The sequence below is a fragment of the Exophiala aquamarina genome (assembly GCF_000709125.1).
Source record: "Exophiala aquamarina CBS 119918 chromosome Unknown aczIA-supercont1.23, whole genome shotgun sequence".
NCBI classification, from domain to species: Eukaryota; Fungi; Ascomycota; class Eurotiomycetes; order Chaetothyriales; family Herpotrichiellaceae; genus Exophiala; species Exophiala aquamarina.
Window position 1 is genome coordinate 300,282 of NW_013550565.1, and position 25,842 is coordinate 326,123.

General features: G+C 51.5%; 8 protein-coding genes across 8 annotated transcripts; 5 read left to right on the top strand and 3 right to left on the bottom strand.

Annotated features, from left to right (window-relative positions):
• Window positions 1–341: 341 nt before the first annotated feature.
• A1O9_12472 (uncharacterized protein) lies at window positions 342–1,213 on the top strand (the record flags this gene model as incomplete). Its single annotated transcript, XM_013398691.1, has 3 exons — window positions 342–832; window positions 896–1,038; window positions 1,092–1,213. The coding sequence occupies 3 exons, from the start codon at window positions 342–344 to the stop codon at window positions 1,211–1,213; spliced, it is 756 nt and encodes a 251-aa protein (XP_013254145.1).
• Window positions 1,214–1,253: 40 nt separating this feature from the next.
• Window positions 1,254–2,486, bottom strand: A1O9_12473 (uncharacterized protein; the record flags this gene model as incomplete). The annotated part of the gene is made up of 1 exon (XM_013398692.1): window positions 1,254–2,486. The coding sequence occupies one exon, from the start codon at window positions 2,484–2,486 to the stop codon at window positions 1,254–1,256; it is 1,233 nt and encodes a 410-aa protein (XP_013254146.1).
• Window positions 2,487–2,814: 328 nt separating this feature from the next.
• Window positions 2,815–4,674, bottom strand: A1O9_12474 (mRNA (guanine-N7-)-methyltransferase; the record flags this gene model as incomplete). Its single annotated transcript, XM_013398693.1, has 1 exon — window positions 2,815–4,674. One exon carries the CDS (start codon window positions 4,672–4,674, stop codon window positions 2,815–2,817), a length of 1,860 nt encoding a protein of 619 aa, XP_013254147.1.
• A 1,661-nt stretch (window positions 4,675–6,335) lies between these two features.
• On the bottom strand, window positions 6,336–7,625 carry A1O9_12475 (uncharacterized protein; the record flags this gene model as incomplete). The annotated part of the gene is made up of 1 exon (XM_013398694.1): window positions 6,336–7,625. The coding sequence occupies one exon, from the start codon at window positions 7,623–7,625 to the stop codon at window positions 6,336–6,338; it is 1,290 nt and encodes a 429-aa protein (XP_013254148.1).
• A 955-nt stretch (window positions 7,626–8,580) lies between these two features.
• Window positions 8,581–9,805, top strand: A1O9_12476 (uncharacterized protein; the record flags this gene model as incomplete). Its single annotated transcript, XM_013398695.1, has 2 exons — window positions 8,581–8,936; window positions 8,989–9,805. The coding sequence occupies 2 exons, from the start codon at window positions 8,581–8,583 to the stop codon at window positions 9,803–9,805; spliced, it is 1,173 nt and encodes a 390-aa protein (XP_013254149.1).
• A 1,928-nt stretch (window positions 9,806–11,733) lies between these two features.
• On the top strand, window positions 11,734–16,494 carry A1O9_12477 (uncharacterized protein; the record flags this gene model as incomplete). The annotated part of the gene is made up of 1 exon (XM_013398696.1): window positions 11,734–16,494. One exon carries the CDS (start codon window positions 11,734–11,736, stop codon window positions 16,492–16,494), a length of 4,761 nt encoding a protein of 1,586 aa, XP_013254150.1.
• A 2,174-nt stretch (window positions 16,495–18,668) lies between these two features.
• A1O9_12478 (uncharacterized protein) lies at window positions 18,669–21,458 on the top strand (the record flags this gene model as incomplete). The annotated part of the gene is made up of 1 exon (XM_013398697.1): window positions 18,669–21,458. The coding sequence occupies one exon, from the start codon at window positions 18,669–18,671 to the stop codon at window positions 21,456–21,458; it is 2,790 nt and encodes a 929-aa protein (XP_013254151.1).
• A 1,665-nt stretch (window positions 21,459–23,123) lies between these two features.
• Window positions 23,124–25,804, top strand: A1O9_12479 (beta-glucosidase; the record flags this gene model as incomplete). Its single annotated transcript, XM_013398698.1, has 3 exons — window positions 23,124–23,352; window positions 23,415–23,892; window positions 23,947–25,804. The coding sequence occupies 3 exons, from the start codon at window positions 23,124–23,126 to the stop codon at window positions 25,802–25,804; spliced, it is 2,565 nt and encodes an 854-aa protein (XP_013254152.1).
• Between the last annotated feature and the right edge of the window lie 38 nt (window positions 25,805–25,842).

A 25,842-nucleotide genomic window follows, 5' to 3' on the forward strand; every position in this document is an offset into this window, starting at 1 on the left:
ACGACGGGAAACACGAAAGGAAACAAGAAGTGATTGATCTTCAGTTCAAGGCGGCGACAAAGACTTGGCATTAATATCACGTGGAATCCTGCCGTATCAAGTGCATGATCACTCATCATCACTCCAGGTCAATACCAGGTACTCTTGTTCTACATATCAATGAAAAAGAGAGTCAAGCGGCATCGGATGCTTGATGCGAGCAAAATATGTCGAATTAAGACCTCTACCTATTGCCTGCAGCCCTATGCACCGCCCGGAGGATTACCCCTAGATACCCTGCGTAACACGAAACATTACTTCAAAGCATACCGCGAAGTAGTTGACAACTTGCTGCTGCTGCTATGGCATTGCTTGTTGATTTGAAGACTCACCTCGCTCTGGTGACCGGGGCCACCGGCGGTATTGGAAAAGCCACATCTCTTGCTCTAGGCCGGTTGGGTTGCTCGATTGCGGTACATTACAATTCAGCTGTCGATACGGCCAACACCTTGGTCGACGAACTCCAGTCTCTTGGGGTTCGAGCGACCGCTTTTCAGGCAGATCTATCCTCCTACGATGAAGCTAGGCGCCTACATGCAGAAGTCGTCAAGGAATTGGGACATCCGAACATCTTATTCAACAATGCCGGAGTAACCCAAGGTAAGAGTGGCGTGAAAGATATCTCGGAGATCTCGATTGAAGACTTCGAGGCGACTTGGCGGGCGAATTGTGGCACTTCATTTTTGCTCACGCAGCTGTGTCTGCCGGAAATGGTTGGAAAGGGGTTCGGCAGGGTAGTCTTCTGTTCAAGCGTGGCAGGCTTCACTGGCGGTATTGTCGGGCCACATTATGCGTACGTCCCTGTCGTTTGGTCATCCTGACCGGGGAATGATTGGCTCACCGTGAAATGCTGCAGGTCATCGAAATCGGCTATTCATGGACTTGTCCACTGGCTGGCAAACGCATATGGTAAAAGGGGCATCACCGTCAATGGAGTCGCCCCTGCTTTGATTGAAGAAACCAAGATGTTGCCTGGCTCAAACTCAGAACTTTCAGCCAGTAAGTATGACAAACGAGACTTTGTTTGATCGGCTGACAATGAGCTACCGTAGAAATACCCATTGGCAGGCTTGGAAAGCCAGAGGAGATAGCCGAGACTATTGTGTGGATGGTAAAGACTGGTTATGTCCATAACAAGGTCGTTGCTGTCGACGGCGGCATGTTTATACAGTGAAAAAAATGGCTGAAACTGGTGTTGCCGACTTCGTTGGCTTTCATCCTCCCGCTTCCTTTTTTTCCTGGGCTGCTTCTTCTCGCTCTCTCTTTCTTTGCAGGAACCGTTCCCTAGCACCCATCTTATCAGATTCGGTAATTTTGCTTTTGTTCTTTGCTTGCTGCTCCCGTTGCTCTTCTGCCTCTGCTTGCTTCTGTCTCTCCGTCATTTCCTCAATCTGCCGTTCCATCATTCTCGACTGTCGCTCGCGCTGAGACTGTCGAGCATCTTGAGCTTTCGAGGATCTCCAGAACTCTTGAGGACGAGCTGAATCCTGCGCTTTCGTGGTGGTTTGATGCACACCGGGTTTCTTAGGTGCCGAATTAAGACCAGCCGATAGTAGCTGTCGCTTATCGACCACTTCCCCATCATCATTCAGCACGATTCTGGCCCCTTTCTCATTCAGCTCCTGTGCGATTTTACTCTCTGATTGCTCGGCCTGCCCTTCTGTTTCAACTTCCTCGCCCAGTTCTTTTCGCCGCAAAGCAGCCTCTTCAGCCTCTTTGATAGATTTCATTCTCTCTTCATCTCTCTGTAGCATGCGCTTGTGGAAAGCGGTCATACCACCGCCTTTACGCCTTCGCTCTTCCTCGACCTCTTCACGCTTCTTCTCTTCTTCCTCCATTTTCTTCAACTCCTCCTGCTGCTTCTTGTACGCGCCGGTCACGAATTTCTCTTTGTCCGCAAACTCATCCCCTTCTGCATCTCTTTCGCGCTGTAATAGCTTTTCTCGAGCACGCAGCTGGTCCCTTTTTCGCACTTCCGCACTGTCGAGTAAGGAACCCATATATTTCGGCTTGGAGCCCCCGACCTCGATTGATTTCTTTTCTTTAGGCGCATTGAATGTGTCATAGGCTGCATCGTAGTCATATACCGAAGCATCAATTCTAGAGGACTGCTCATCATGTAGCTTTGCACTCCGGAGCGCAGACAAATTCATGTATTTCTCAGATCCTTCCCCATTCGCAGCCTTGGGATGGAAAGTCTGCAGTCCTGGGTTCGACACCTTTGGTGATTTCTTGGGAGGTTCTAGGTTGTCTTCCCCCCCATCGAACGCATCAAGTGGCTTTAAAGGTTTCAAGTTCTTCTTTGCGGCGTGCTGTTGAGGAGGGGGGTTATCCAAACCGTCGTCTTCGTCATTGTCCCCATCGAAGAAGGCCTTTCGTTTCTGTGAGCGCTTCGAGGTTCCGGCCTGGGGTTTTGTACTGTTCAGGCCAAATGCCAGAGCTGGCATGTTGCCAATAGTGACAAGAGTATAGGCTGTAGGCACTCGTGTGGAATTGCAGGTGCTGCAAAGTGTCGAGACTAGAAGGTTGAGAAGGCTCGCGTGTTATGTAATCATATGATGTCACCAGGCCGAATGCTTTTTTGGAATTTCAGTGAAGAAAGTGGAAGCACGCGACATGGCGTTGGAGTAATTTGTTATCTTGTAAGGTCGAATCTATTTGCTCCAGCAAACATGGAGTTTGAATACAGAACAAGCCACTCTTATTATAAAACAATATCATTTAACTGCATAACCTGATTTGTGCAGGATGAACAGGCCCCTCGGGCAGAATAAATCACACCTTGACAAAGCAGAAAGCGTGGTAGAAACCAACAGCTTCCTCTTCCTCAGGGCTGAGGGACTTCAGCCCGCCCTCATGCTTCGTGACGCCCATCCTCACAGCCAGCTGCATCAGCTCAGTGTTTCCTCTCTCTGACTCATAGACCTCAGGGAATGGTTTCCGATACCGCTGCTCGAGGTTGAACCCTTCTGCAATAGCACGGAATGCTTCCCATGGGACGACAAACTCCGGCACATCGACCGCCTCAGCCATCCAGTACGTATACTTCCATGAGAAGGGAGGTCGGAAGCCGCCATCGGGTTGGAGCGGGCGGAGCGGATCGGCGGGGAAGCGGACTCTGTAGATGGAATTACCCCATGATGGGCTATCCTCGGCCTCACCCTCTTCTTTACCATTTGTCTCGTCATCAGCGTGGGTGCTGCTCTCATCCCTTTCCTTCTTCTCTGCGAACCATTTTCGGATATGCTCTGCGGAGACATCGCTATTGGGGACGACACCTAAGAACCGACCCCCTTTCTTCAAGCTACCTGCGACATTTCGTAACATCATCCTCACTTTCTCCTCAGACTCAAAAGCGTAATGCATTGTGAACATGGCAGCAACAACATCGAATCCGCCGCCACCCCAGCGGCTAGGTTGACCACTGCCTGCGGTAGGATCGATACCAACTTCTTGAACGATACCAACCTCACCAATCCATGCTCCAAAGCAGTCCTGAGGAACAAATCGGGCTTCGAATATGGGTCGTCGTCCTCGTCGCATTTGCTGATATCTCTCTCTGGCCTGTGAGATGCTCGTCTCGGCGGGATCCAGTCCAACATAGAGTCCAACCTTTTGAGGGGCCTGCTGCCACTTTCCAAGGTCGCCACCTTTGCCGCAGCCAACATCCAGAACCAGAAGCGGTTTCTGCTCTTCCGGTTGTTTTGCTTCTTCGCCCCAACCCAATTCTTCGACCTCTTGTTTCTCCTCCGCACTGAATTTGTGAATAAGACATGATTTGACCCAGTTGTTGAAGCTTCGTAGTCCTTTGATTTGTGACTCGTGTCTCCGCCAATCCCTGCCACGTTCTTTCACCCATTCGGGCCGTGCATTGTAAAACTGGTTAGAGACTTCCTGAACGCCGCGATTGGCTTGAGCTGCTTGTTTCGCTTCTCGCTCGGCCGCAAGCCGTTGTTGTTCAGCAAGGACATTACGGCCTCGACCGCGTGCACCCCCAGGTCGAATCACCTCGCGTGGAGGGGAGTCACGGATCGGTGATGGCGATCTACGGCGATCTCGCGGTGGGGAGCGGCGTGAGTAATGATTGGTAGGGGAGCGGCGTCGTGGTGAGCGTGATCGACGTTGAAACTCGCTGTTTCTTCGACGGTCTTCTGGCTCAGGTCGTCGACTGTAAGCCGCTGGAATACGGCGTGCTGCAGCGACCTCACCATCTTCTCTTGGTTTAAGTGGAATTCGAGGAAGGTCTGAGGGAACTCGCGGGGGAAACTTCTCAAGGGGGACACTATTGCTTGACGGTCTGGGCGAAGGCCGTTTTCTTCTAGAAGGGGAGAGAGATGATTTGCGTTTCTTGGAGATCGGCGATCTTGTGTGTGTAGGGCTTTCCCCATCTAGCTTGTCTTTCACTTCTCTTTCACGAGATGTCGAGCGACGCCGCTTTCGACTTTGATCCGCGGGAACTCGGTCATTGGACGGACTCGACGTGACAGCAGTCCCAGACGCTGGTGGCTCCTCATCTGCCTCAGCAATGGCATCCTCAGGTATGGTGTTTGGTAATTCCTTGAAGGTGTCTCTGGCAGGATCATAGGCAACAGAGGAGCGCCGTCGAGCAGGTGCATCGCGAGGAGGGTCCGACATGATCTGCGAAAGAGTCCCCAGGAATTGAGTCGGGTTAACCTGCGTATATACAGGATGAACTGCTGTAATAAGGGTTGGATGTCGTAGCAAGGTGAAGTTAAAGTTGTCAAGTTTTTCTGAGGCTGCTGTGATTTCTTTGTCTCTTGGTCACCACGGCTGGTCGAGAAGCAGACGTTAGGAATATTTGGGGGAACGCGTCGAAGCCAAGCTTTACTAGCGGGTGCTAGATAAACACTAGAGCGTTCATTGCTAGCCTGTTAAGTGATACCAAGAGTCACCATAATGTTATCTGCAGATCTACCTGAATCGGGAAGCAACATAGCGTGTTACTAGTTTACTGCCTAGGACGGCGCCTTTCGAAGGTCTTAGCGACTTTGTCTGAATGTTCTATATTTTTGACAACTCCAAGCCGATTTCATTCCGACGCTCGAACGAAAACGAGAATTAACTATGTATGGACCACCGGGCGATTTAAGAGCACTAACTCCAAACCAAATTCTGCGACAACTAATGTTGAAGGGGGCGAAGAAGAATGGGACTAATACCTGGCTGTCTTGGTGGCATTGCTCCCACGTTATTAGGATCTTTCAATTCCCCAAACGGCGCCCTGCATCAATAGCAATGAGGCAATACAAAGTTTTTGCACCTGGCTTGCCAAAAGAAGCGTAGAACCACCCGATCTCAATGCTTCAAGGCCACTGTCAAGTCGAGAAAACATCATCAGTAGCAGGCCTTGACTGGATCGATTTAGGCTTTCAATTAGTCCTATTGCTGACAAGGGTGTCGATTGATGTCTCCCAGCAACGAGCCCCATCAAGAGACGAAAGCTCGAATAAACGACTGGCCGGCGGCAAACATCCTGCTTCACTTCGCGCCTCGCCGCATTCATGCCTCATCCTGAACAGGACAATACTTGAAATACTGATTTGTCAATTTTGAGATAAGGCTTGATCATGCTTATTCCATGGCTGAATTGAGCGTGAGCGCCTTATAGTATGAGTGAGTTGGCGGATCTTGCGCTTCGTACAAGTCAAGGCCAGACATAACCAATGATGACAGTCCCACTAAAAGACAAAAGTATGATCATCGGCGGGGCTATTGGTGGTATTCTCGGCGCAGCAATGATTGCAGTGTTAATCGTCCTGTTGCTAGCCCTTCGAAGTCGCAAGTTATTGCGCGACAATTACACTGGTCTCCAAACAGAGTACGAGGCCGCGCTGCAAAAAGATGTAAACAAAAAGTCTACGCTGCAGCAACAGCTCCCAAAATATCAACAGATGCAAAGCCCTATGTACTCTCCGCTAGGGCCATATCCGATGCAGTTCGTGCCTTCTCCAGCATTGCCTATGGGAGGTGTGGGCGGTCTCGTGACCTCAGAAGTCCATGGACATGCTAGACCTTTTGAGATGGATACATGGAGAGGCGCAGCGAGATTTCCGATGATAGCTCTCGACTTGAGAAACAGCCCGTCGGGCGAGTGGTCCATGAGTCGTTAAGCAACGGGGCCAGCGACGAGAAATTGCATATCAACTCGATTTAGTGCGGACGGAGGGGTTTCAGGCCAAGTAATAGCTCTGGACTGTGCAGATATTTCTTATTTTTTGTGCTGTCTGCGTTGAAATATAAAATCGCCACCATTAAAAAGCGCAGTTTGAGGGCTCTTAATCGAATGTAATTCTCTTTCCTGCAAATTGAATCTGACCTTGATCTTGCATCTTCCTCTTCTTGGCTGCTTCCCATGAAGGGTGAATTGACCCTTGGTCGTCCCGGGACTTTGGTTGATACTGCTTTGCCTGATCCTTTTCAGCAATTTTACCACGTGAGATTCTCTGAGATGGTCGATTTTGTCTGGTGCGTTGGCCCATACTGTCTGGAGGACTCACAGCACCTCGCTTTGCATCCCAACCAGAATTTCTCAGATTGACTGTTTTTTGTTTTTGGAGATGCTTCGCTCTTTGGCCAAATCTTTTCTCGGCTAGCTGCTGACGAGCTCTTTGACCTCGGCGATTTTTTCGACCTTCCGGCAATGGAGGGCTCCGCCGGCCGACTTCATCATCCCCACCAGATTCCGATCCAGAATAGTAGCCACCCATGCTCAATGAGGGCAAGAATGCCGTTTTGGATGTGGTAGTGATATCTCGCGGCTTTGCATGGGTCCTCTCGTTTGAGAGGCTGACATCTTCTTCGTAGTTGGTTGAGGAAATGGAAACATCGCGTTGTTCGTAATTTTGATCCTCAGAGAGACCTTCGCTATTACCACCATCTTCAGCAGAGGGAGCAAGCCGATGGTCGAAAGTGAGATCGATTTCCTCGCTTCCATCTGTGGCTAGCCGTGGAGGCTTCCGGTCGAGTTGCACTTCTCCGTGGGAAGCAGAACTTGAGAAGCCATTGAATTCGTCGTCTTCCGGAGCAAGGGCGATCTGCTCCTTTCCTCTCCCCTTTTCTTTCGTTTTCTGGTCCCCATTTGTGTTATGAATCCGAGGAATTCCAAGAACACCGAATACGCTCTTCATGATCGCGTCAAGTGCCTGTTTCACAGGAGCAGAGTTGAACAATCGACCCAAAACATTAGCTTCCGCTCCAGATTGAGCTGGGGCCACGGAAGGATTTTCCCCATAAATATGAATAAATGCTGGGCTTTCTCGTATCCGTTTCGTCCGGCTGAGATGCTTTATGAGATGATTCTTTCCTGTCTCACCAAGTTGCAGTTGCTTTAGGACGATTACTTCCTCGCGAAGCCGTAGTAAGGTGTGGGGGTCATCATTGGCCGCTTTCTGTCGTCGACCAAGCTTCTGCCGTTCGAAACCTCGTGCAAGTCTTAAGGCAGGAGTCAAGCTCTTCAGGGCCTGGTCGAGTTTTGCCCTCAATCGCGAGACCTTGATGCGGAGGGCTTGATCTTCGATTTGAGAATCTTGATCTCTAGCTTCATCTTCCCTCTTACGTTTCGGCATTTTCTGGCGACAGCCGAGCAGATATATCTCGCCTATCTACCGTTTGCAATAAGACGAGGATGGCATCTAATGCTTGTACTTTGCCAGTAATGTTCTCCTGTTAAGTGCATTGGGCAAGAAGATTTAGATGTCTTGGCACATATTTTGCACTAGGGCTTTAGCCTAGGTGCTGAAAGCACACTAGCAGCTGAAACGGCCGCTAAGAGTTCATGTTAGGTAAGCACGATTGCTGACGCGTCATTTGGCGCCCCGCCACCAACGCGTGCTTTCTACTATGAACTATGTAGGCTCCGGCAGCAGCCTTACACAGGGTTCGGAGCACTACCACTTCAATCATCTAAGTATGATGGAGATCGATATCTCCTTGTGGCCTCTATATAGTCTCTGCTTCACACGAGCCTCACCTTTTAAGTTGCTTGGTCTCATCGACAAGACTTGAATCATTTGCCCATCGACGCATTCAAGGCTGAAGTTTAGGCCCGGCTGTAGCCGCCAACCCCCTGAGCCTGTCGTGGGCTTTGCATGGCGGCCGTTGGAAGATAGGACAACCTTGTCCAACGGCATGCAATCTGTGCATTCGGACTTTTACGGTAGATGCGCACATTCATCATCATGACCGTGCAGGGCATCCAAAACATGTCTATCACGTGTCAGATTTTCCAGGCAAATAGGCGCCCCAATCATCCATCAGCCCGAGTAGTCAACTCCGGCAGTTGACAGCTTGGCTCGGTGAGGCTGAGACAGGGAGCTGAGCTGATGATCGCTTCAGGCTGCCGGCTGCCTGTCGTGAAATTATGTCTTCCTCTCTGTAATTCATCTACACCTTTCTCTCACAACCATCAAGACTTTGAATCTCAACCGCAATTCATCTATCTACTCTAGGTGACACCGTCCTGAGAATCATTGCACTTGAGCATTGACGCGCTCACCCCTGAAACCGAGCTTAGCTTTAATCATGGCGCTTACTCTCCCAAAGCTCCTCCTCATAGTCTTGTCCGTGGCTGGCTTCTGGACACTGTGGGGTTTCCCATATCAAAATGGACTTCTGAAGCTGCTTGCAGCGCAGGCCGAGCCTGGTGCAGTCATCCCGGGTCCTACACTAGCACCAATGAAACAGACCTACACCGGGATGGGTGTGGTGGACAAACAACTCACGGTTTTAGTCAGCTTTTTTTATACCGCCATTGACGGCAACCGAGCGGACATCTCGCTCTCATTCCTGGCTCTTGGTGGCCAGGTCCTAGGAGCCTGGACATTGATCACCATTGAATCTCTGAGAGTTGCAAACAAGGGCAAGTTCTTGTTGACAGCGTAAGTTTGAGTCTCCCTCTACTTGTTCATGCACAGGCTGACGATTTAACAGAACCACCCTGCTTGGACTGGGAGTTGCCATCATCGGGTATGCTTGCGTCGCACCGTTATGGTTTGCACTGCATCTCTGGGTTTCACCTACTGTAAATAATCCAAAAGACTATCAACTGATTGTCGACACGCCTGTTAAACTAGCAATTGCCCCGATCAGCATCTTGATTGGGTTTGGCCTCCCTTCGGTGGTTATGACCCTTCCAGCCCCGGCTGTGCTGTCTTTCGACACTAAACAGACCTGGACGGCAATTCAGCAAGGGTGGCCCATTTGGATTGGGATCACTCACTTCATTCTCTCCACTTTTGCCATTATCCTCGACCAAAGAGCTTCCATCATGACGGAGAAGGCAAAACGTGCCAAGACAATCACATACCTTCGTCGAGCGTATGCGTTCAGTATACTGTCTTCTACTGGCTCTTACCTGGGAGGCTTGAGCCTTTCGATGCTGGCGTACGCTTTTCCAGTCTTATTTCGCTCCACCTATCTCGCGCAGCTGCAACCACAGCAGGTCTACTGGCCCGTACTCCCATTTGGCGAGCATCAAGTTAAAGAACTCGCAGATGGGGCGCTCCCGTTCCTACAGTGGGATCTCATTATTGCAGTAGGGGCAAACCTTGTTTGGGGTCTCGCTGTCCGAGCCGCAAGCAAGACTGAGAAGGGCAGCATTGGTCAAACCCTCATCGGTAGTGCTAAGATTGCCGTGATCGCACTCTTGCTGGGCCCGACTGCGGCCGCTACTGTGGCAGTTTGGGCTCGCGACGAATTTATTTTTCGCAGGAGTGATCCTTCAGTCGAGAAAAACAAGGAAAACTGATGGGATGGTATCTGCATTTTGCGCGTCACCAGCAGCAGGGCCCGAAATCATTCCTTAAGTCCTTGCTGGGAAGAATCCAGTATGTGACTATCGCTAGTCGGTATTTATAGTGAAACATGCGCACGACCACGGAGAATCAACTGGTGCATAGGGAAGGATCTACTATTGTGGAACGGAGTCTGACCAAGTAAAAGAGTACAACAAATCTGGATCGAGTTTGGATCTCGCATTCGTTCTTCTTAGAAAATTAGGTAGTCCTCCTTCGTTTGTAACATTCTGCTCTGCTCTGCGATATGCGCTCCTGCGAATCCGTGTTAGGACCACAAGCTCAACGATCGCTCGATATGCCTGGAGACTCCACAGAGGTACGTGCGACCAGGCCAGGCTTACATACTCGGTTCCTTACGAGTGCGAGGTAGTCTTGAGCAGGAAATGCTTTCCTTAACCTGTCCGTGTTCGGTACTGAGAACGAGGTAAATACTAAGTACATGGTGAGGGACTGGTGCCTCGCCCAACGGAGTTCCGTTCCACGGCCAAATCTTACAAGTGGAAACCCCTTTTAATTCCGAATAGACTGGAACTTTTCAGCTGCGCTGTGCGTCAGCGAGACCCCTAAGCCTTGCACAGTGGTTGTTTAGTAACGGTAGGAATGACAGTCACTAAACAATACTATATGTGAAACGCGTGGCAAACCATTTAGCTTGCAGCTCTCAACAGGGTTCACTAAAGCCCACAATCTCACATCCATTGCCCTGCTATGTAATAGTTTCGCTAAACCATGTCACCCCGTGTGTATGTAGTCCGGAAAGATCTGGGACCATCCCGACAAGCATTTACTGCATTTTGTTTACACAGAACGAGCGGATTGATGTCTATGGTCCTCTATTCAGTAAAACGAAATACACTACCCTTCACGATGAAGAATCACCCGGCTCTGCTGTTCAGTCATTCTGTCAAGCTACGGCCCCTCCAACAAACCTTTGTAGAGCTATGCATTTCAGGCACAGAGGTGACATTGGCTGGATCACTAACGTTCAATCTCGGCGATCCAACTACAGCGGCGACCTCTGGAGGGTCAGCAGGCAACAGTACGTCGTCAACTGCTGCTGCTGCCAATCTAGCTGTTCCCACTGCTTCATTGCCCGGTCTGGGTTTGGTCGCCGGCGTGATGGGGCTTTGGTTATTTCGATGAAGGTGATACAGACATATTCGGCGACAGCGTGGGTTTTATAGAGTGCCGAATGGTCGATCGGCTAGGATGATCTGTCTGACCCACGCACAAACCGCTTCTTTTGGAACCGTATGTTTGGGAGGCACTATCTCATGGTTAGAGGTTGGCGTGGCCAATTGTGACCGGAGCGCATACCTACGTCCAGCGGCCAAACTCACATTAGCATAAATGGTGTATCCATTCACATTTATATTTATCTGTTTGCTGTGTTAATCTCCCATGTGAACGCGTTGCCTCCAGAGCTTTGACAGATGCCGAAATCATTATGATCATGTGTCTTTCGTTCGACGCGGCTCGTAGCAGCACGGGGCGAGCTGATTGGCGGCAAGCACCTGCCTCAACATCATCGCCCGCACCTCACCCGCACATTTATCGGGAAGCCGCGACCGTGGATGATATCGCATCTGCTCCTGCCCCTCCAAGTTCCTCCCTCTTTCTTCTCCTCAACTGTTGCGAAACGCGTTCATCACATATATCGCGCACCACATTAATCTATTCTGCAGAAACATATCGCTACACGCAGCAGACTTAGTCGATCAAAGATGACTCAGGTGTGATCTCAAGCATCTGCACTGGAACCCTCACCTCACCTTGTCCCCGAACCCTTGACGCGCCTTTAAATACGCCGTGATCCCCTGAGATTACAGCGAGGTGCTCTTCAGGGTCATCGGAGACATTCAACCATCATACATACCACATGAGCCACAATCTCTGGCGCTTTCTTTTCGAAGACGATGTCGAGTCCTTTCGGCAGTACCTGGCGAACGCCACCTTCTCCGCTGCCCCGAGAGGCACCACAAGCAGCCAGCATGGAGGCACATTAAGGATTGGCAGCCCGGGGAATCTGGCGAGTTCCCCAAAAACTCCTCTCAAACTGAGAAAGAGCTCTGGGCATATTCCCACAAGCGGTGGTTCGGGCAAGAATGCTAGTGTCGTGCTCACCAGAGCCGAGGTGAATGCGAGGGACAGCTTTGGAAGAACGATTCTGCATCATGCTGCTTCTTCACGGTCCAATAACGCACTCGCCTTTGTTATGGCGCTGCTAAATATACCCTTTCTGGATATCTACATTCAGGATGCAGAGAGTGGCTGGACAGCTCTCCATCGAGCGCTTTATTGTGGCAATATCACGGTCGCGCATGCGCTCATGGCTCGAGATATTCAAGCGGTCGGCCATTATTCCACCAATTCATCATTTGTCAATGCTGGGGGTCTGGTAAAGATCAAAGATCATGAAGGGAACAGTCCATTTGAGGTGTTCGGACTAACAATCGCCCCTCGCACACTTGATCGCCATTCTGCGACCTTGCCTTCTACACTTGAGGACGATGACAGTGTCAACGAGATGGACGTCGCTGAAAATGACGGGAGTGGAAACGTAAGGCAAACCGTTCGTCCTTCAATAGACCTTGCAGGAGATGAAGCGGTCGCCTTTGGTAGCAACAAAAACCTGTCACTGGGACTGGGTGATGAAGATGACCGACATTTCCCAGAGCGCATTCAGCTTACACGACCGACACAGCTCCTTGATCGTATGCTAGAGGATCATCTGGCATCGCGAGAAGAGAGTGGAGTTGTTGAAGATCTCGCCTCCAGCACTGCCAATGCTAGCACCCATAGGGAACTTCCAGCCGTTGTCCGCCATCGACCAATCACTATTCAAAATGTGGTAATGGCCAAACTCCATACCGCGGTTTTAACAGCCGATGCCGTTTCCAACCTCTATATCTGTGGCTTTGGATCTGGCGGGCGCCTTGGTACTGGCGACGAAAACACCTGTTTCACTTATCACTGTATTCAAGCCGGTGGTCTAGCCAAACGCCACATATCTACCGTTGCGCTTGGACAGGATCACACCATTGCGGTCTGTTCCCAAGGCGAGGTTTACACATGGGGCAGTAATCGCCATGGTCAACTAGGATATGCTCTTCCCGAAGTGGCCAAAAATGAAATTCCGACCCAGCTGGTCCCTCGCCAACTGTACGGCTATATCAAGAAGGAGAGCATCATTGGCGCAGCTGCATCATCAATTCACTCTGTTCTCTACGCATCGAATGCGTTGTATACATTTGGCAAAAATGAAGGCCAGCTTGGTCTCATGGATGCCGATGCTCGTTCCTTGGAGACACAGGTTACTCCACGTCGGATTGGTGCTTCTCTGATATACACTCCCATCAAATCTGTCAGTGCTATCGATCGAGCTACAATTGTACTTCTAGACAATCACGATGTCATCGTGTTTACTCACTATGGCTACACTCGGGTGCCTTTCCCCTTGGAGACATTTACCAATTACTACATGGCCGAACATTTATCGTTGAGATACAATCTAGAGCTGAACTATATTAAGCAGATCACCGGTGGGGGAAACACTATATGTGCAATGTCTTCTTACGGTGAAGTCTATACAATCGAGGTACCAAAAGTTTCAGAGGCCGTTCCCTCCGGCATGTCGACGACAAATCCAACGAAGGCCCGCAATGCTCTGCCGCAGCCCTCGCGTTTGTGGTCTATCCGAAAAGCACACATGTCCGCTATAGATGTTGATGTAGGCCAGGACGGCTCCATAATCCTTTGTACCGCGTCGGGCTCTGTCTGGAGGAAAGAGAAGCGGGCAAAAATCAAAGTAGTCCGAGAAAGGGGGGTCGTCACTGGTCGTCGTCCGAAAGATTACAAGTTTGTGCGAATTCCTCATTTGACACGAGCAATAGCAGTCCGAAGCAATGCATTTGGTGCATTTGCCGCTGTGAGGAAGGACTGCACTGTCACACGCGAGCAAATCATCCCCGAGGCGCAGTCGCTCTGGAATGACGTCTTCCCGTTGCTCCCATTTGCGAAGTTCGGCATTTCGCCGTCGGACGGCACTGGCGAGAACGATGCTGCTAGGATTTCTCAATCCATCATTACAAGCTCCGGGGCAGAAGTTGATATTGCGAACATTTGTAAATCCTACGAGCCGCTATCGAATAGCCAGTACGACCTCTGGGTCACGTCCAACGTCACAGACGTACGGTTCCCTGTTCACTCATTCCTGCTGAAGGCAAGAAGCCGAGTCATGCGATCCGCTTTGACCGAGTTTCAAGAAACGTACTATTATACCATTCCCGATGTCATGTCAATCGAGTATGGTCCGGATGGCGATGTTCAGCTTTCTTTCCAAGGCGCCGACTTTCTTACCCTGGCGAATTTCGTCTTCTATCTTTACACGGAGAATGTGATCGATGTCTGGCACTATACATCGAAGGCCTTGCCGTCTGCCACCCGTTACCGATCAGTGCGACTCGAATTGATGAAGATTGCAAATCAGCTAGAATTGTCCCAGCTAGAGCGTGCTGTTAGGGTCATGGTCAACCCTGCTCGATGTCTCCACAGAGATATGGAACTGGCTATCTTAGATCCGGATTTCTATTCGGACGCTGATGTCATCATCGAACTTGCAGATGGAGCAGAACTACCCGCTCACAGTTCCCTACTGTGCATCCGTTGTCCCTTCTTCGATGGCCTGTTCAATGGACGTGCCGGGGGGCGTTGGGTCGCTTCACGACGACATGCAGCAGATGATCGGGCGGAGCCTGTCAGGGTGGACCTCAACCATATCGACGAAAGGATTTTTTCTCTCGTCTTGCGATATTTGTACGCTGATACCGGCGAAGGATTGTTCGACAGCATCGCCACCTCAAAACTCGACCAGTTCATCGATATCTTGATTGAGCTGATCTCAGCCGCAAACGAATTGATGCTCGACCGTTTAGCGCAGATCTGCCAGCAGGTGATTGGTAAATATGTGACCATCCGGAATGTTTGTTCTCTCGTGAATGTGATCGCGGAGTGCTCGGTGGACAGCTTCAAGCGAGCTGCACTTGAGTTTATCTGCCTGAATCTAGAGATCATGCTCGAATTGAGATTATTAGATGAGCTAGACGAGGAACTATTCGATGAGCTCAACGACATTGTCCAAGCGAACCAATTGGCATATCTTCCATTTGCGCGAAGTGAACGTGACAAGGAAGTGCTATTCGACCGCCATCCAGACTTGTATGATCAGATTGAACTCAGCAAGCAAAGAAGGATAGATTCCATGCGCCTCAGATCAAGGCTGACTGAGGACGAGGATCGGTTCGCCAACGCAAAGTTAGGCGTTGGCAGCCTCGAGCGAACCGCTTCCTCGCCGCTCTCCAGAGGCCATATGCCTACCCCGGCCGATGTGTCTCCCGTGATCACACCCAGTCCCAGTCCAGCAATAGTGGCTGTTGATGGCACGGATGATATGCCCTTCGTCATGGACGACGAGGACCCACGCCTGCTACCGGCGCCAGCCAGCCCACTGGACAATTCATCGTCGCCACAAATGCCACCACGCCGACAAGGCTCTCTTGCACCGGCCCCACCAAGAGAAGCGGAGTTGGGGGCTTCTGCTCAATCGACGCCGCTTGACAAAAGGAGCGCTGATCACGATGCTGTACTCCTTCTAGGTGGTCCGGAGTCCTCCACAAAAACGTCTAATCGATCCACAAACCTTAAATTGGTGTGGCAATCAAGCCACTCAAACATCCAGAAGATCGATCTCAAGAATATTATGGAGCAGGATTCTGCTACTCGAGTATCAAATCTTACCCAAGAGATGCAGAAAATGTCGACTTCAACAAAGTCTTTGGCCAAGGTCTCCCAGAAAGAGCGGAAGAGACAACAACAGCAACAGGTGAGAGAGCAAGAAGCAAAGGACCAGCCCACAGCTCAGGTACCTAGCAAGACAGGATCTGTGCCATCCCCGTCGCCGTGGCAGACTGTTGCAAAACCGATGAAGACTACTGTTCCACAAGTACCGCACGGAAATGGTGGAGGGGTGGATATGGTGACACCAGTGCCTGTGAAGCCATCTATGACAATGCGACAAACCGTTGCGGCAGCCAGTCCTAGTCCATCAACTATCGGGAAAGGGTCAAGCCGAGGAGCACCATTCATGGCGCCGACACTTCCGTCCAAAGCCGTTGCACCACAGATTCAGTCGATCCGACACAGTCCTGTTCTATCAAGCACATCATCATCAATTGATGCCCGTGCATCGATGGCAGATATACTTGCCCAACAACAAACTGAGAAGGCAGCGATCAAGGAGGCTGTGGCTAAGAAATCCTTACAGGAGATTCAACAGGAACAAGAATTTCAAGAATGGTGGGACAACGAGAGCAGACGAATACAAGAGGAAGAGTCACAAGCAGCTGCAAGCTCTTCTCGTTCCGGTAAGGGCGGACGTGGACAGAGCGGAAATCGGCGTGGTGGCAGTGGGAAGGGCAGACCAGCGAAAACAGCAGCGGTCAGTCAGGAAACCGCCTCGTCCACCTCAGCCAAAACATCTGAGGCTTCTGGCCGTGGAGGCAGTCGTGGCCATAGGAGTAATGAGCGGGGGAAGAGTCGTGGCCAAGCAGGCACACAGCAACGAGGGGCAAGGCAGCCATAGTCGATTGAGCAAATTCAGCGGAGTGCATCGTACGTGAAGAGTTTAGACGTGGCCCTCCAGTTTGTTGATAAGAATTGATCAATTATGTGTTTGTACGACCTTGCAGTGAATTGGCCTCGGATGAGGGAGACTGCAGCTCTGATAGGGAGACTACCGCACTGGGGTTGCTGGTCCAATGGGATCGATACCCCGAGTTTACCAGTCATAATGACGAGGGTTTTTTCGAGCGCACAAATGTGCCTCGCACCAAGGTTGAAAAATGAAAGGAGAACATGCGAAGAAGTGTCGGTAAGCGACATTGATGCCTGATTGAAGGATGACTATCCAGTCACCTCGACCAGTACCGCGAATTGTGTTGTTCCAATGGGAATATGGTATATGTCAATCGCTCTCCGGGGAGGATGTAGCCTAATCTGCCTGGAGTGTATCTTGTGAGCCTTGGGCCCTTGGGTCCTCACAGTATCCGTACTTTGTGCTTGTACAGTAGTGTGAAGTGGAGTTGAAAGTGAGGGCCGCCCCGGACACCAGTAGTGGCTCCCATATGTTAGCACTGAGCAGCGAACAGTGAGCAGTGGCAGCACTGAGCCCCGGGTCTATGGGGCAGGCGGAGTCGATGATGGACCACAGCTGGATCTGGACAAGCACCTGAGACGTGGGGGAGCAGCGGCCATTGGAGCCGGAAGGGGAGCCGAAGGAAGGCTTTGCCAGTTGAGGAATAGAACGGCGGGCAGGCCGCAGAGGCGTCAAAGCAATGGATGAATCATCGAGCAACTCCCAATGTCTGCCCATGACGAGCACACATTGGTGGCAGACAGATAAAACATGCAGTGGCCTCCTGAGATACCCTACTCCGTGCATTACAACTAGTCGTAGTAGGTATGAGGAAGTCAGTCCCAATGATGATGCTCCCAACAACGGCTCGCTTAGGGAACCCTGCAGGCCATGGGCTGATAGACAGTCGGCTCTTGGGGCGGCTTAGGGGCCTTCGTCCATGGGAGGGCCACCTATAACTGGGCTTGTCCGGGGTATCCTCTGGACCGAGGGCTCTGCGCCCTGGCTGATCCACCGCCTGTGCCTGCGCCTGGAATGCAAAGCCTCCATGCAAGCAAATGCAGACACAATCCACACCCAATGCCATTTACCCAGCAACCCATTGTGAGTGGGTGTAGGCAGCTTCAGGTGGGCCATCGGCCTCGAGACCTCGATCCTCTCGATCCTAGCCAGCATTGAGTCAGCTTCAAGCTTTGGTGCTGTTGCAGGCCACCCATTTACGAGTATTCCCGAATGAGGCCCTGGAGCCCTTGTCCTCACCGGCTACTAGTGCTCCCAGCTAGCGACCGGAACTAGTCCCGAGCCCGCTAGTACCTGTCTCGCCTCTTTAATGGCAGGTCACGCTATAACGGAGCTATCTCGGACCTAAGTCATGCTAAGGAGGATTTAGCTTCCCGGTGACACCGAAGGAAGGCTATGCGATTGGCGCTGGAGCACCGCTAGCAGCCAGCTCTATCTTTCTAGCTTGGTTAACGCGAAAGCACATCTCATTGCCATTTTCCGCACCTCACTGACGGCCTGCATCCCTTCCACATCTCATCAACATTGTGCACTTATCTTCCCTTTTCCATCCCAACATCGAGTAAACCTCCCTTCTCCCTCCATCGCTGCCTGGCTTTTGGCTCTGGCTCACACCTTGTTTCTCCACTGTCTATTCTCGCAATTATCTCTCCCTCTCGCCCATCGTCGCCTGACGGACATCACCTCAGACCCAGTCCTGTGACTCCAACTCCAAATCACATGTGGCTTCCGTCATATGCCTCCGACTCGAGACCATCCCTAGCACCGCACACGTCCCATCCCTCAACGACTCGCTGATCTTCCTTTTCACTGCGCAGCCACAATGACTCCTTCATAAACCTCATTCACTCTGCAAGTTATCACACTATCCTTAGCGCCATCGGTTACCGTGCTCGACCATCTCCAGCTCCAACTGCCTCATCAGAGCCCAACGTTGAGGAACACTAGTGGCATTCTCTACGAAACCATGGAAGGCTACCGGATAGACACGACTCCCCATTCATCCCTTCACCGCTGAGCCAGGCACCAAACATTGAAATCCCTACCTGAAGAAAACGCCCAAATCCACCCGCGTAACTAAATCCACCAAGGGTTCGGGCATCATGCACCAACATCCTCGCCCTCCACCTGTAACTGCGTCTCCCGCGAACTCTGAACAAACAAATCCCACTCGTACAAACAATCCTAGAGATAGAGACCTTCAGGCATTAAGAGCAACTTCTCCCACCACCCAAGGCTCTGGTTCCTCTGAAGACTTCGCTGCCACAAGACAAGACCAACCAAATGACAACCCTCTTGCTCAGATGCAGAGACTGAACCAAGTTATCCAGAATTTCCACACAAAGGCCGCCTTGATCATTCTACATTCCCGTGCCGAGCTGTCTCCCGCCTACTCCAAGAACACAGATACAAAACGAGTCAACCGGTGGTTCAACCTTGACGTCGACGAGACGGACGACTACAAAGACGATATCAGGAAGTGGAAAACCTGTGATGTGAAAGATGATCGACCTCCTCCACTGATCATCGAAGTTTTCCTCACCACCGATCCATTGCAGCAGGGACAGCGGCTTGTGATTCTGGACGAGGACGGGAAGAGATGGGATGTGGCCAGTACATTGAACTCTGCTTACGGCAACTCTCGAGGAAGCCAACGGCGACATGCAGACACACATGAGATTCTCCTAGAACGCTGGACGATAGAACTGGGCGATGCCACTGCACCTATTCCCCCGGACCTGGCAACATTGCTCCCCCTGGTCTACAAAAAGAGCATTGTCCTGTTCCGCTCCGTTTATACATATTGCAATTTTCTCCCTGCATACAAATTAGCACGAAAGATCGGCAAGGGCCGCTCTACCATGGCCTTGAAATTGGGTTATCGGTTGGTTGACGGCGCCCAGATCAATAGCCTGAACCGATCAGATAACCTCAATCTCCGTTTGTTCGATTCTAACTCCGATGTCCTTTCCACCTATAAGTTTGGCGAGACAGATTCGCCCGCTGGTCCGTTCTCGGTCAAAGTCCAGTATCGTTCGAACTGTGAATTCCGAATCGACGATTCTGAGGAACTTTTGAGTTCAAGATTTCTGGGGACTGACGATGAACTGTTTAGACCGTCTTTGCCCGGCGACCAGGCCACTCGGACAGAAGTCGGCTCATTACCTATGGATAGGCGACAGAACCTCTTGGAACGTCCTGAACTAGGGCATGCCTATGGAAGCTTGTCGACATTTCATCAGGCAGGCATCGCTACGGGAACAAGTCCCATTTCAGCTCTACGAAACGCACAGGATTTCAGCGCCGAATCTCCTCCTACCCCTGAGCCAGCTAGGCCTGCGATGCATGCCCACACCCCAAGTCAAGGTTCACGGAATACACTCAGAGCCGCGGCAGCCAATCGGCGCAGCTCTTTCTCGGTCCAGCCATTCAAAGCACCGCCACTATCTGCATCGCCACTTGGGGCTTCTCCATTAGCTAGTTCACCTAGAACCCATGCCCGTATTCCCACCCTGGGTTCCTTGACCGAAGAAGGAGTTTTGCCTTCGCGGGGATCTACCATGGCAGGGAGACGCACTGGTTCCCTTGCCTCAGACCAGGGTGTTGCATTGTCTTCCTCCAGCTCTCCGAAACCTGCACCTGTCACCAAGTACAGCAGTAGCTTCAGCCACAGGAGGGCTCGCCTATCGTCAGGGGGTACTACCACTCGCACGGATGAAGACCAAACTAGTAGTGGGAGAGGAAGCACGGCTTCCTCTGCCCAGCCAGGCTCTGGTCTGATGACTGAAGCAACAGGTGGTGGTGCGAGTTCCGGTTCTGCCGCAGAAGATGACGACGAGAACATTCCTGGATTCCTTAAGATGCTGGAAATGCAAAAGGATTTATTAGCACCAGCAACACGCTCAGCAGCGGAAGCATCCACCAGGAGGACTGCAGCTGCGCTGAACCGCTTTCACAGAATGCGAGATTCTAATACTGCACTGTCTGACTCCATGTCATCCTCCTTGATGATGCAAAAGTCCTCCACGTCTTCGAGTCGTCAACTATCTGGTATTCCACCAATGGTGACAGGTACTTCAATATCGACCTCGTCATCTCCTGGGAAGCCCATCTCGCCACATACACCACACACACCGTTCGCTCCCTCCAGACTCAGCGCAGCGTACAGCCATGATGATACAGAGACACCGCATGGCTTGACAACACACGAGCCTCCGTCACCGTCTGAAACTCCAACGGACGAGACCGCTCAAGCACGATCAAGCACTCATGTTCCAGCTATTGACATTCCTAGCTCGCCACGGACGTTCTTACCAGGCTATCAGCGCTCTAGTTCAGCTCAACGACAACCAATGAGTACAGATGATGATATCGCTGATTTGTATGGGATGAGAAGTGCAAGTATGGGGGCACAGGAACGACGGCGTCATCAACGACAGGAGTCTAACCAACGAAGCGTCGACGCAGATGACCGAACGGGCAGTGGTCGGCAGACGGAGCCATCTGCTAGGGCAACCGATTCCGCACGACGGCCCGCACACGCTCATCCTTTATCAGGTCTACCTGCACTCGCGACTGATGGCGGCGGGTCTGGATCTAATTCTGGACGATCTTCAGCCAATCCATATCGATCTCGTTTAGCGAGAGGGGGAGCTGGTCGGATTGTGACGCCGCCTCAAACGTCGACCTCAAGCTTTGGTGAAACTGGAGTTAGTATTGATCGTGGTGATAGCAGCAGCGTAAGCGGATCATGGGGAAGAGGAGGCAGAAGGAGCGGAAGTCGACCTGAGAATCGATTTGACGAGGATGAATTTCTACCATTTGCGATGGAAAAGAGCGACTTCAATACCGCTGGTCGGTCTGGTGATCCCGGCGGCGTCAGTGAACGTTAGAACACGATCATAATATGATACCCTTACGTACAAAACCCTATGTACGACTTTTGGGGGAGGACCAATTTGCGGACTCGAACCCGGGGCAACCTCCGTAATTGAGGACATCCTTGCCCACCTTGCATACTACACGATTGCACACAGACAGAATCTGGAATAGAGGTGATTCATATCATAACGATCGCTCGATTGCATGCGTGCGCCTATGAATGAATTCAAATTTGCCACTTTTCAAACATACGGCGTTGCGTTCTCTCTCGTACTTTTGGGCGTTCTCACAATGCAGTCAAAGGAACCTCTCTCCCAGTGAATCAGTTGGAGTTTTCTTGTTTGGGGAATAGAATTGACGCTCGATCGGTAGTCGGTTTTGGATTGGGGTCGCCAGGGTGCCGTCCAGGGGGTTTTCTTTGTCTAAGAATATAAGGAACTCTTGATCTCAGTGCGTTTTACCATGAACAATTGCTATAGCTATATCTGAGATAGTCTCACGCTCAGTGTCTTGGGTACATCCATGTCACTGCCTGTGGGGTATAGCTATTTTCAATAACGAGCCCCGCTCTAGCATACCATTATATCATACCTAGATCACCAAATCTTTCAGATAAGATATATCTTTTTCGATAATGCAGAATATCGCTTTTGGGGGTCGACGTAGTTGCCGTAGTTGAGGGAAAACGGGAGAAATGGAAAGCGGGTGACTGGCCGTAGTGGCATGTGATCTCCGCTGAGCTGAGGCTTGGCGTCGCGGGTTGCGCTGCAGCCTTGCCGTGATGGAGGGAGATGGAGGTGAGCAGCCTTGCGCTGAGAAATGTTAAAGCTGCGAGGTCGCCGGCATCACGACTATAGTCCTTATCGGCCAGAGCCTGCGCCATGTCACATATACAAGATAGGGAACACTATCCTGCCTCAGGAGTTTAGCCTTGCACTTGTTGCCCTGGGATGATTTCTCTCGCTCGAAAGAATACATCCCCAGCGGTCTGAGTCAATGGAGTTAAATGCAGAGTCAGTGTATGGTAATTGCGGGGATCGACCATAGTGAGAGAGAGCGACTCGTGACAGGTCAATAATGATAGTCAATAACGTCCGTAATATTGCTTTTCAGTGCCGCGAAGCCCGTAGCCATGTGCATATTGTTCGCCGGAACAACCACCCCAACGTTGTGGGCTCTGTATTATGTCATGAATCCCGGTATTCCGCGCCCGCGGAGTCTCGCACTCGATGACCCCAGAATCTAGCGTCACTCAGCGCCTTTGCCTCTCGCTTGATTTGTTTGCCGCGATCCTTGGAGACCTATCTGTAAATTGCCAGCTGATACCGATACTCCCAGACAGATACATGTCCGGGTCAACCTCATTGCGAGATTCACCGAGAAAGAGGCCGAATAGGTCCATCTCCGAATTGCAGCGAGACGCTTTTTCCAGGTAAGCAAGTTTGCGAGCTGCGAAAGTTAAGCCAGCCAGTTGATCTCGATGATGTCTAAGCGACTGTGCCGGATGCCACCCCAGCTCTGGTACACAACCCGATAGCAAGCTCAGGATGCGTTCCCTGAAGTAGTATCTTTCCGTTGCATCTGGCATCCCCTCATTCTTCATACATATCTTGCATATATTTCATCCAAACACCTGAAACTCAATCTCAATTCAAATTTTGCCCGTCTTGTACATCATGGGTTCCATCGCTCCCGACTTTACCACCTACGACGACTTCCACGTCGATCAAGTATTAGCAAAGTTGACACCGGATGAGAAGATCTCTTTGATCTCGGGCAGCGATCCATGGCATACTGCGCCCATCCCTCGCTTCCACGTACCGAAGATTCGCCTCACAGATGGACCCAATGGCGTGCGGGGAACCAAGTTCTTCAACGGTGTTCCGGCTGCCTGTCTGCCATGCGGTTCGTAAAGAGCGCTGCTCTTTCAAGTGACCTTTTGTTCAACTGACTAATCCATCTGAAAGGCACGGCCTTAGCATCAACGTGGGACATCGAACTCGTGCGACAAGGCGGCGCATTGCAAGGCCGGGAGGCGATCGCAAAAGGCGCTTCTGTCATTCTCGGTCCTACTACCAATATGCAAAGGTCCCCTTTAGGAGGCCGGGGCTTCGAGTCTTTCAGTGAAGATCCCGTCCTAGCTGGTCACATCAGTGCGGCGACTGTCTGCGGGATTCAATCTACAGGAGTGGCAGCGACGATAAAGCATTTTGTGTGCAACGACCAAGAACATGAAAGGCAATCTGTGGATTGTGTGGTTTCGGAAAGGGCTTTGAGAGAAATCTACCTGATGCCCTTTCAGATCGCTGAGAGACTGGCGCGGCCGAAGTGTTACATGACGGCTTATAATAAGGTCAACGGATTGCATGCCAGTAGTTCGAAAGAACTGATTCAAAATGTTTTGAGAGAGGAATGGGGCTTTGACGGTCTTGTGATGTCTGATTGGTAAGTGCATTACTACACTGCTCACCCTGGATCCTGGTCTAACACTAAGTACAGGTTTGGAGTCTACTCTGTAGTAGATTCGATCAAGGCAGGGCTCGACTTGGAGATGCCGGGGCCTACATATATGCGTGGACAGTTGGTTAAGCATGCTCTTGGCTCTGGAAGACTGCTCGCGAGAGAGGTCGACGCTAGAGCCAAAGAAGTATTGAAGCTCGTTCGGAGTCTCCTTCCATTGGGAATCCCCGAGGACTGCCCAGAAGAAGCTGTTGACACCCCCGAGACCGCGGCCTTGCTCCGAAAGATCGCATCAAACAGCCTAGTGCTTCTTAAAAACGTAGGTAAGATACTCCCATTCAGCGATAGCAAAACAATCGGAGTAATCGGGCCGAATGCTGCTTTCGCCGCTTATTGTGGTGGGGGATCAGCTGCTCTGGCTCCGTACTATGCAGTCACACCATTAGATGGAGTTCGAGCTAGATATAAGGAGGATAAGGTAAAGTACGAATTGGGCGCACCTGGGTGGAAGAAATTGCCGCTGCTTTCTCAGATCGCAAGGCGCTCCGATTTTCAACCCGGGTTTGATGCCAAAGTCTTTTTAGAAGCCCCTTCTTCGAATGTACAGAGGAAACCAGTTGATTCCTTTACGGTGACGACCTCAGACATCTTCCTGGCAGACTATAAAAATGACCACATCGAGGGTAATCTTTTCTACATGGAATTCGACGCCTCTTTCACGCCCGATGAGACCGCAGAATACGAATTCAGCCTCTCGGTCTCGGGCACTGCGAAGCTCTACGTTGCGGGCCAATGCGTGGTGGATAATGCCACCAATCAAACTGCTGGCGATTCTTTCTTCGGATCAGGCACCGTGGAGGAGACAGGCACGATAGCCTTACAAAAAGGGGAAAAGTATCCGATCCACATCTCCTTCGGCACCCTCCCAACACGCACCTATACGGTGGAGGGAGCCAATCCCTTTGGAGCAGGCGGACTCCGGGCAGGAGGATTCCGCAAGATCGAGATCGAAACAGAGTTGGAACGCGCAGCCACGCTCGCGAAGAGCGTCGACCAGGTCCTCCTCTGCGTCGGCCTCAACGGAGACTGGGAGTCAGAGGGCTACGATCGTAGCACCATGGATTTGCCAGCTGGCAGCGACGATCTCATCCGCGCCGTGCTGCAGGCCAATTCTAATACGGCGGTGGTAGTCCAGTCCGGCACGCCCGTCACCCTGCTCCCGTGGGCGAAGGACGCGCCCGCCATCATCCAGGCCTGGTACGGCGGGAATGAGACGGGCAATGCCATCGCGGATGTGGTCTTTGGTGTCACCAACCCCAGCGGCAAGCTCCCGTTGAGCTTTCCCGTCCGCAACGAAGATAACCCGGCGTTCCTGAACTACCGCAGCGAGCGCGGCAGGACCGTCTACGGCGAGGGCGTCTACATCGGCTACCGCTTCTACGAGAGAACGAAGCGTGAGGTCGCGTTTCCATTTGGCCATGGCCTCAGCTATACCTCGTTCGAGCTGTCTTCATTGCAGTTACAGATCCACGAGTCCGCGGAAAAGGCCCGGAACGACCTCGACGCTGTCATCAGCGTTAGTGTCGACGTGGCAAACACGGGCCTCCTCCCCGGCGCACAGGTCGTGCAGGTCTACGCTGCGGCCCAGGCGGCTAGTGTCGGTCGCCCTGTCAAGGAATTGAAGGGTTTCACCAAGGTCTTCCTCCAGAGCAGCGAGCGTCGGCGCGTCTCTATCGAAATGTCGCTGAAATACGTCACGAGTTTCTGGGACGAGCAGGCGCATGCCTGGGTGCAGGAGCAAGGGAGGTACACTCTGCACGTGGGCGATTCGAGCGCTCACACCCCGCTGACGGTGGACTTCGAGGTGGCCGAGACGGTCTGGTGGAATGGGTTGTGAGGAGGATGAGTACATGATCAGATATCGAAAAGCCGGAA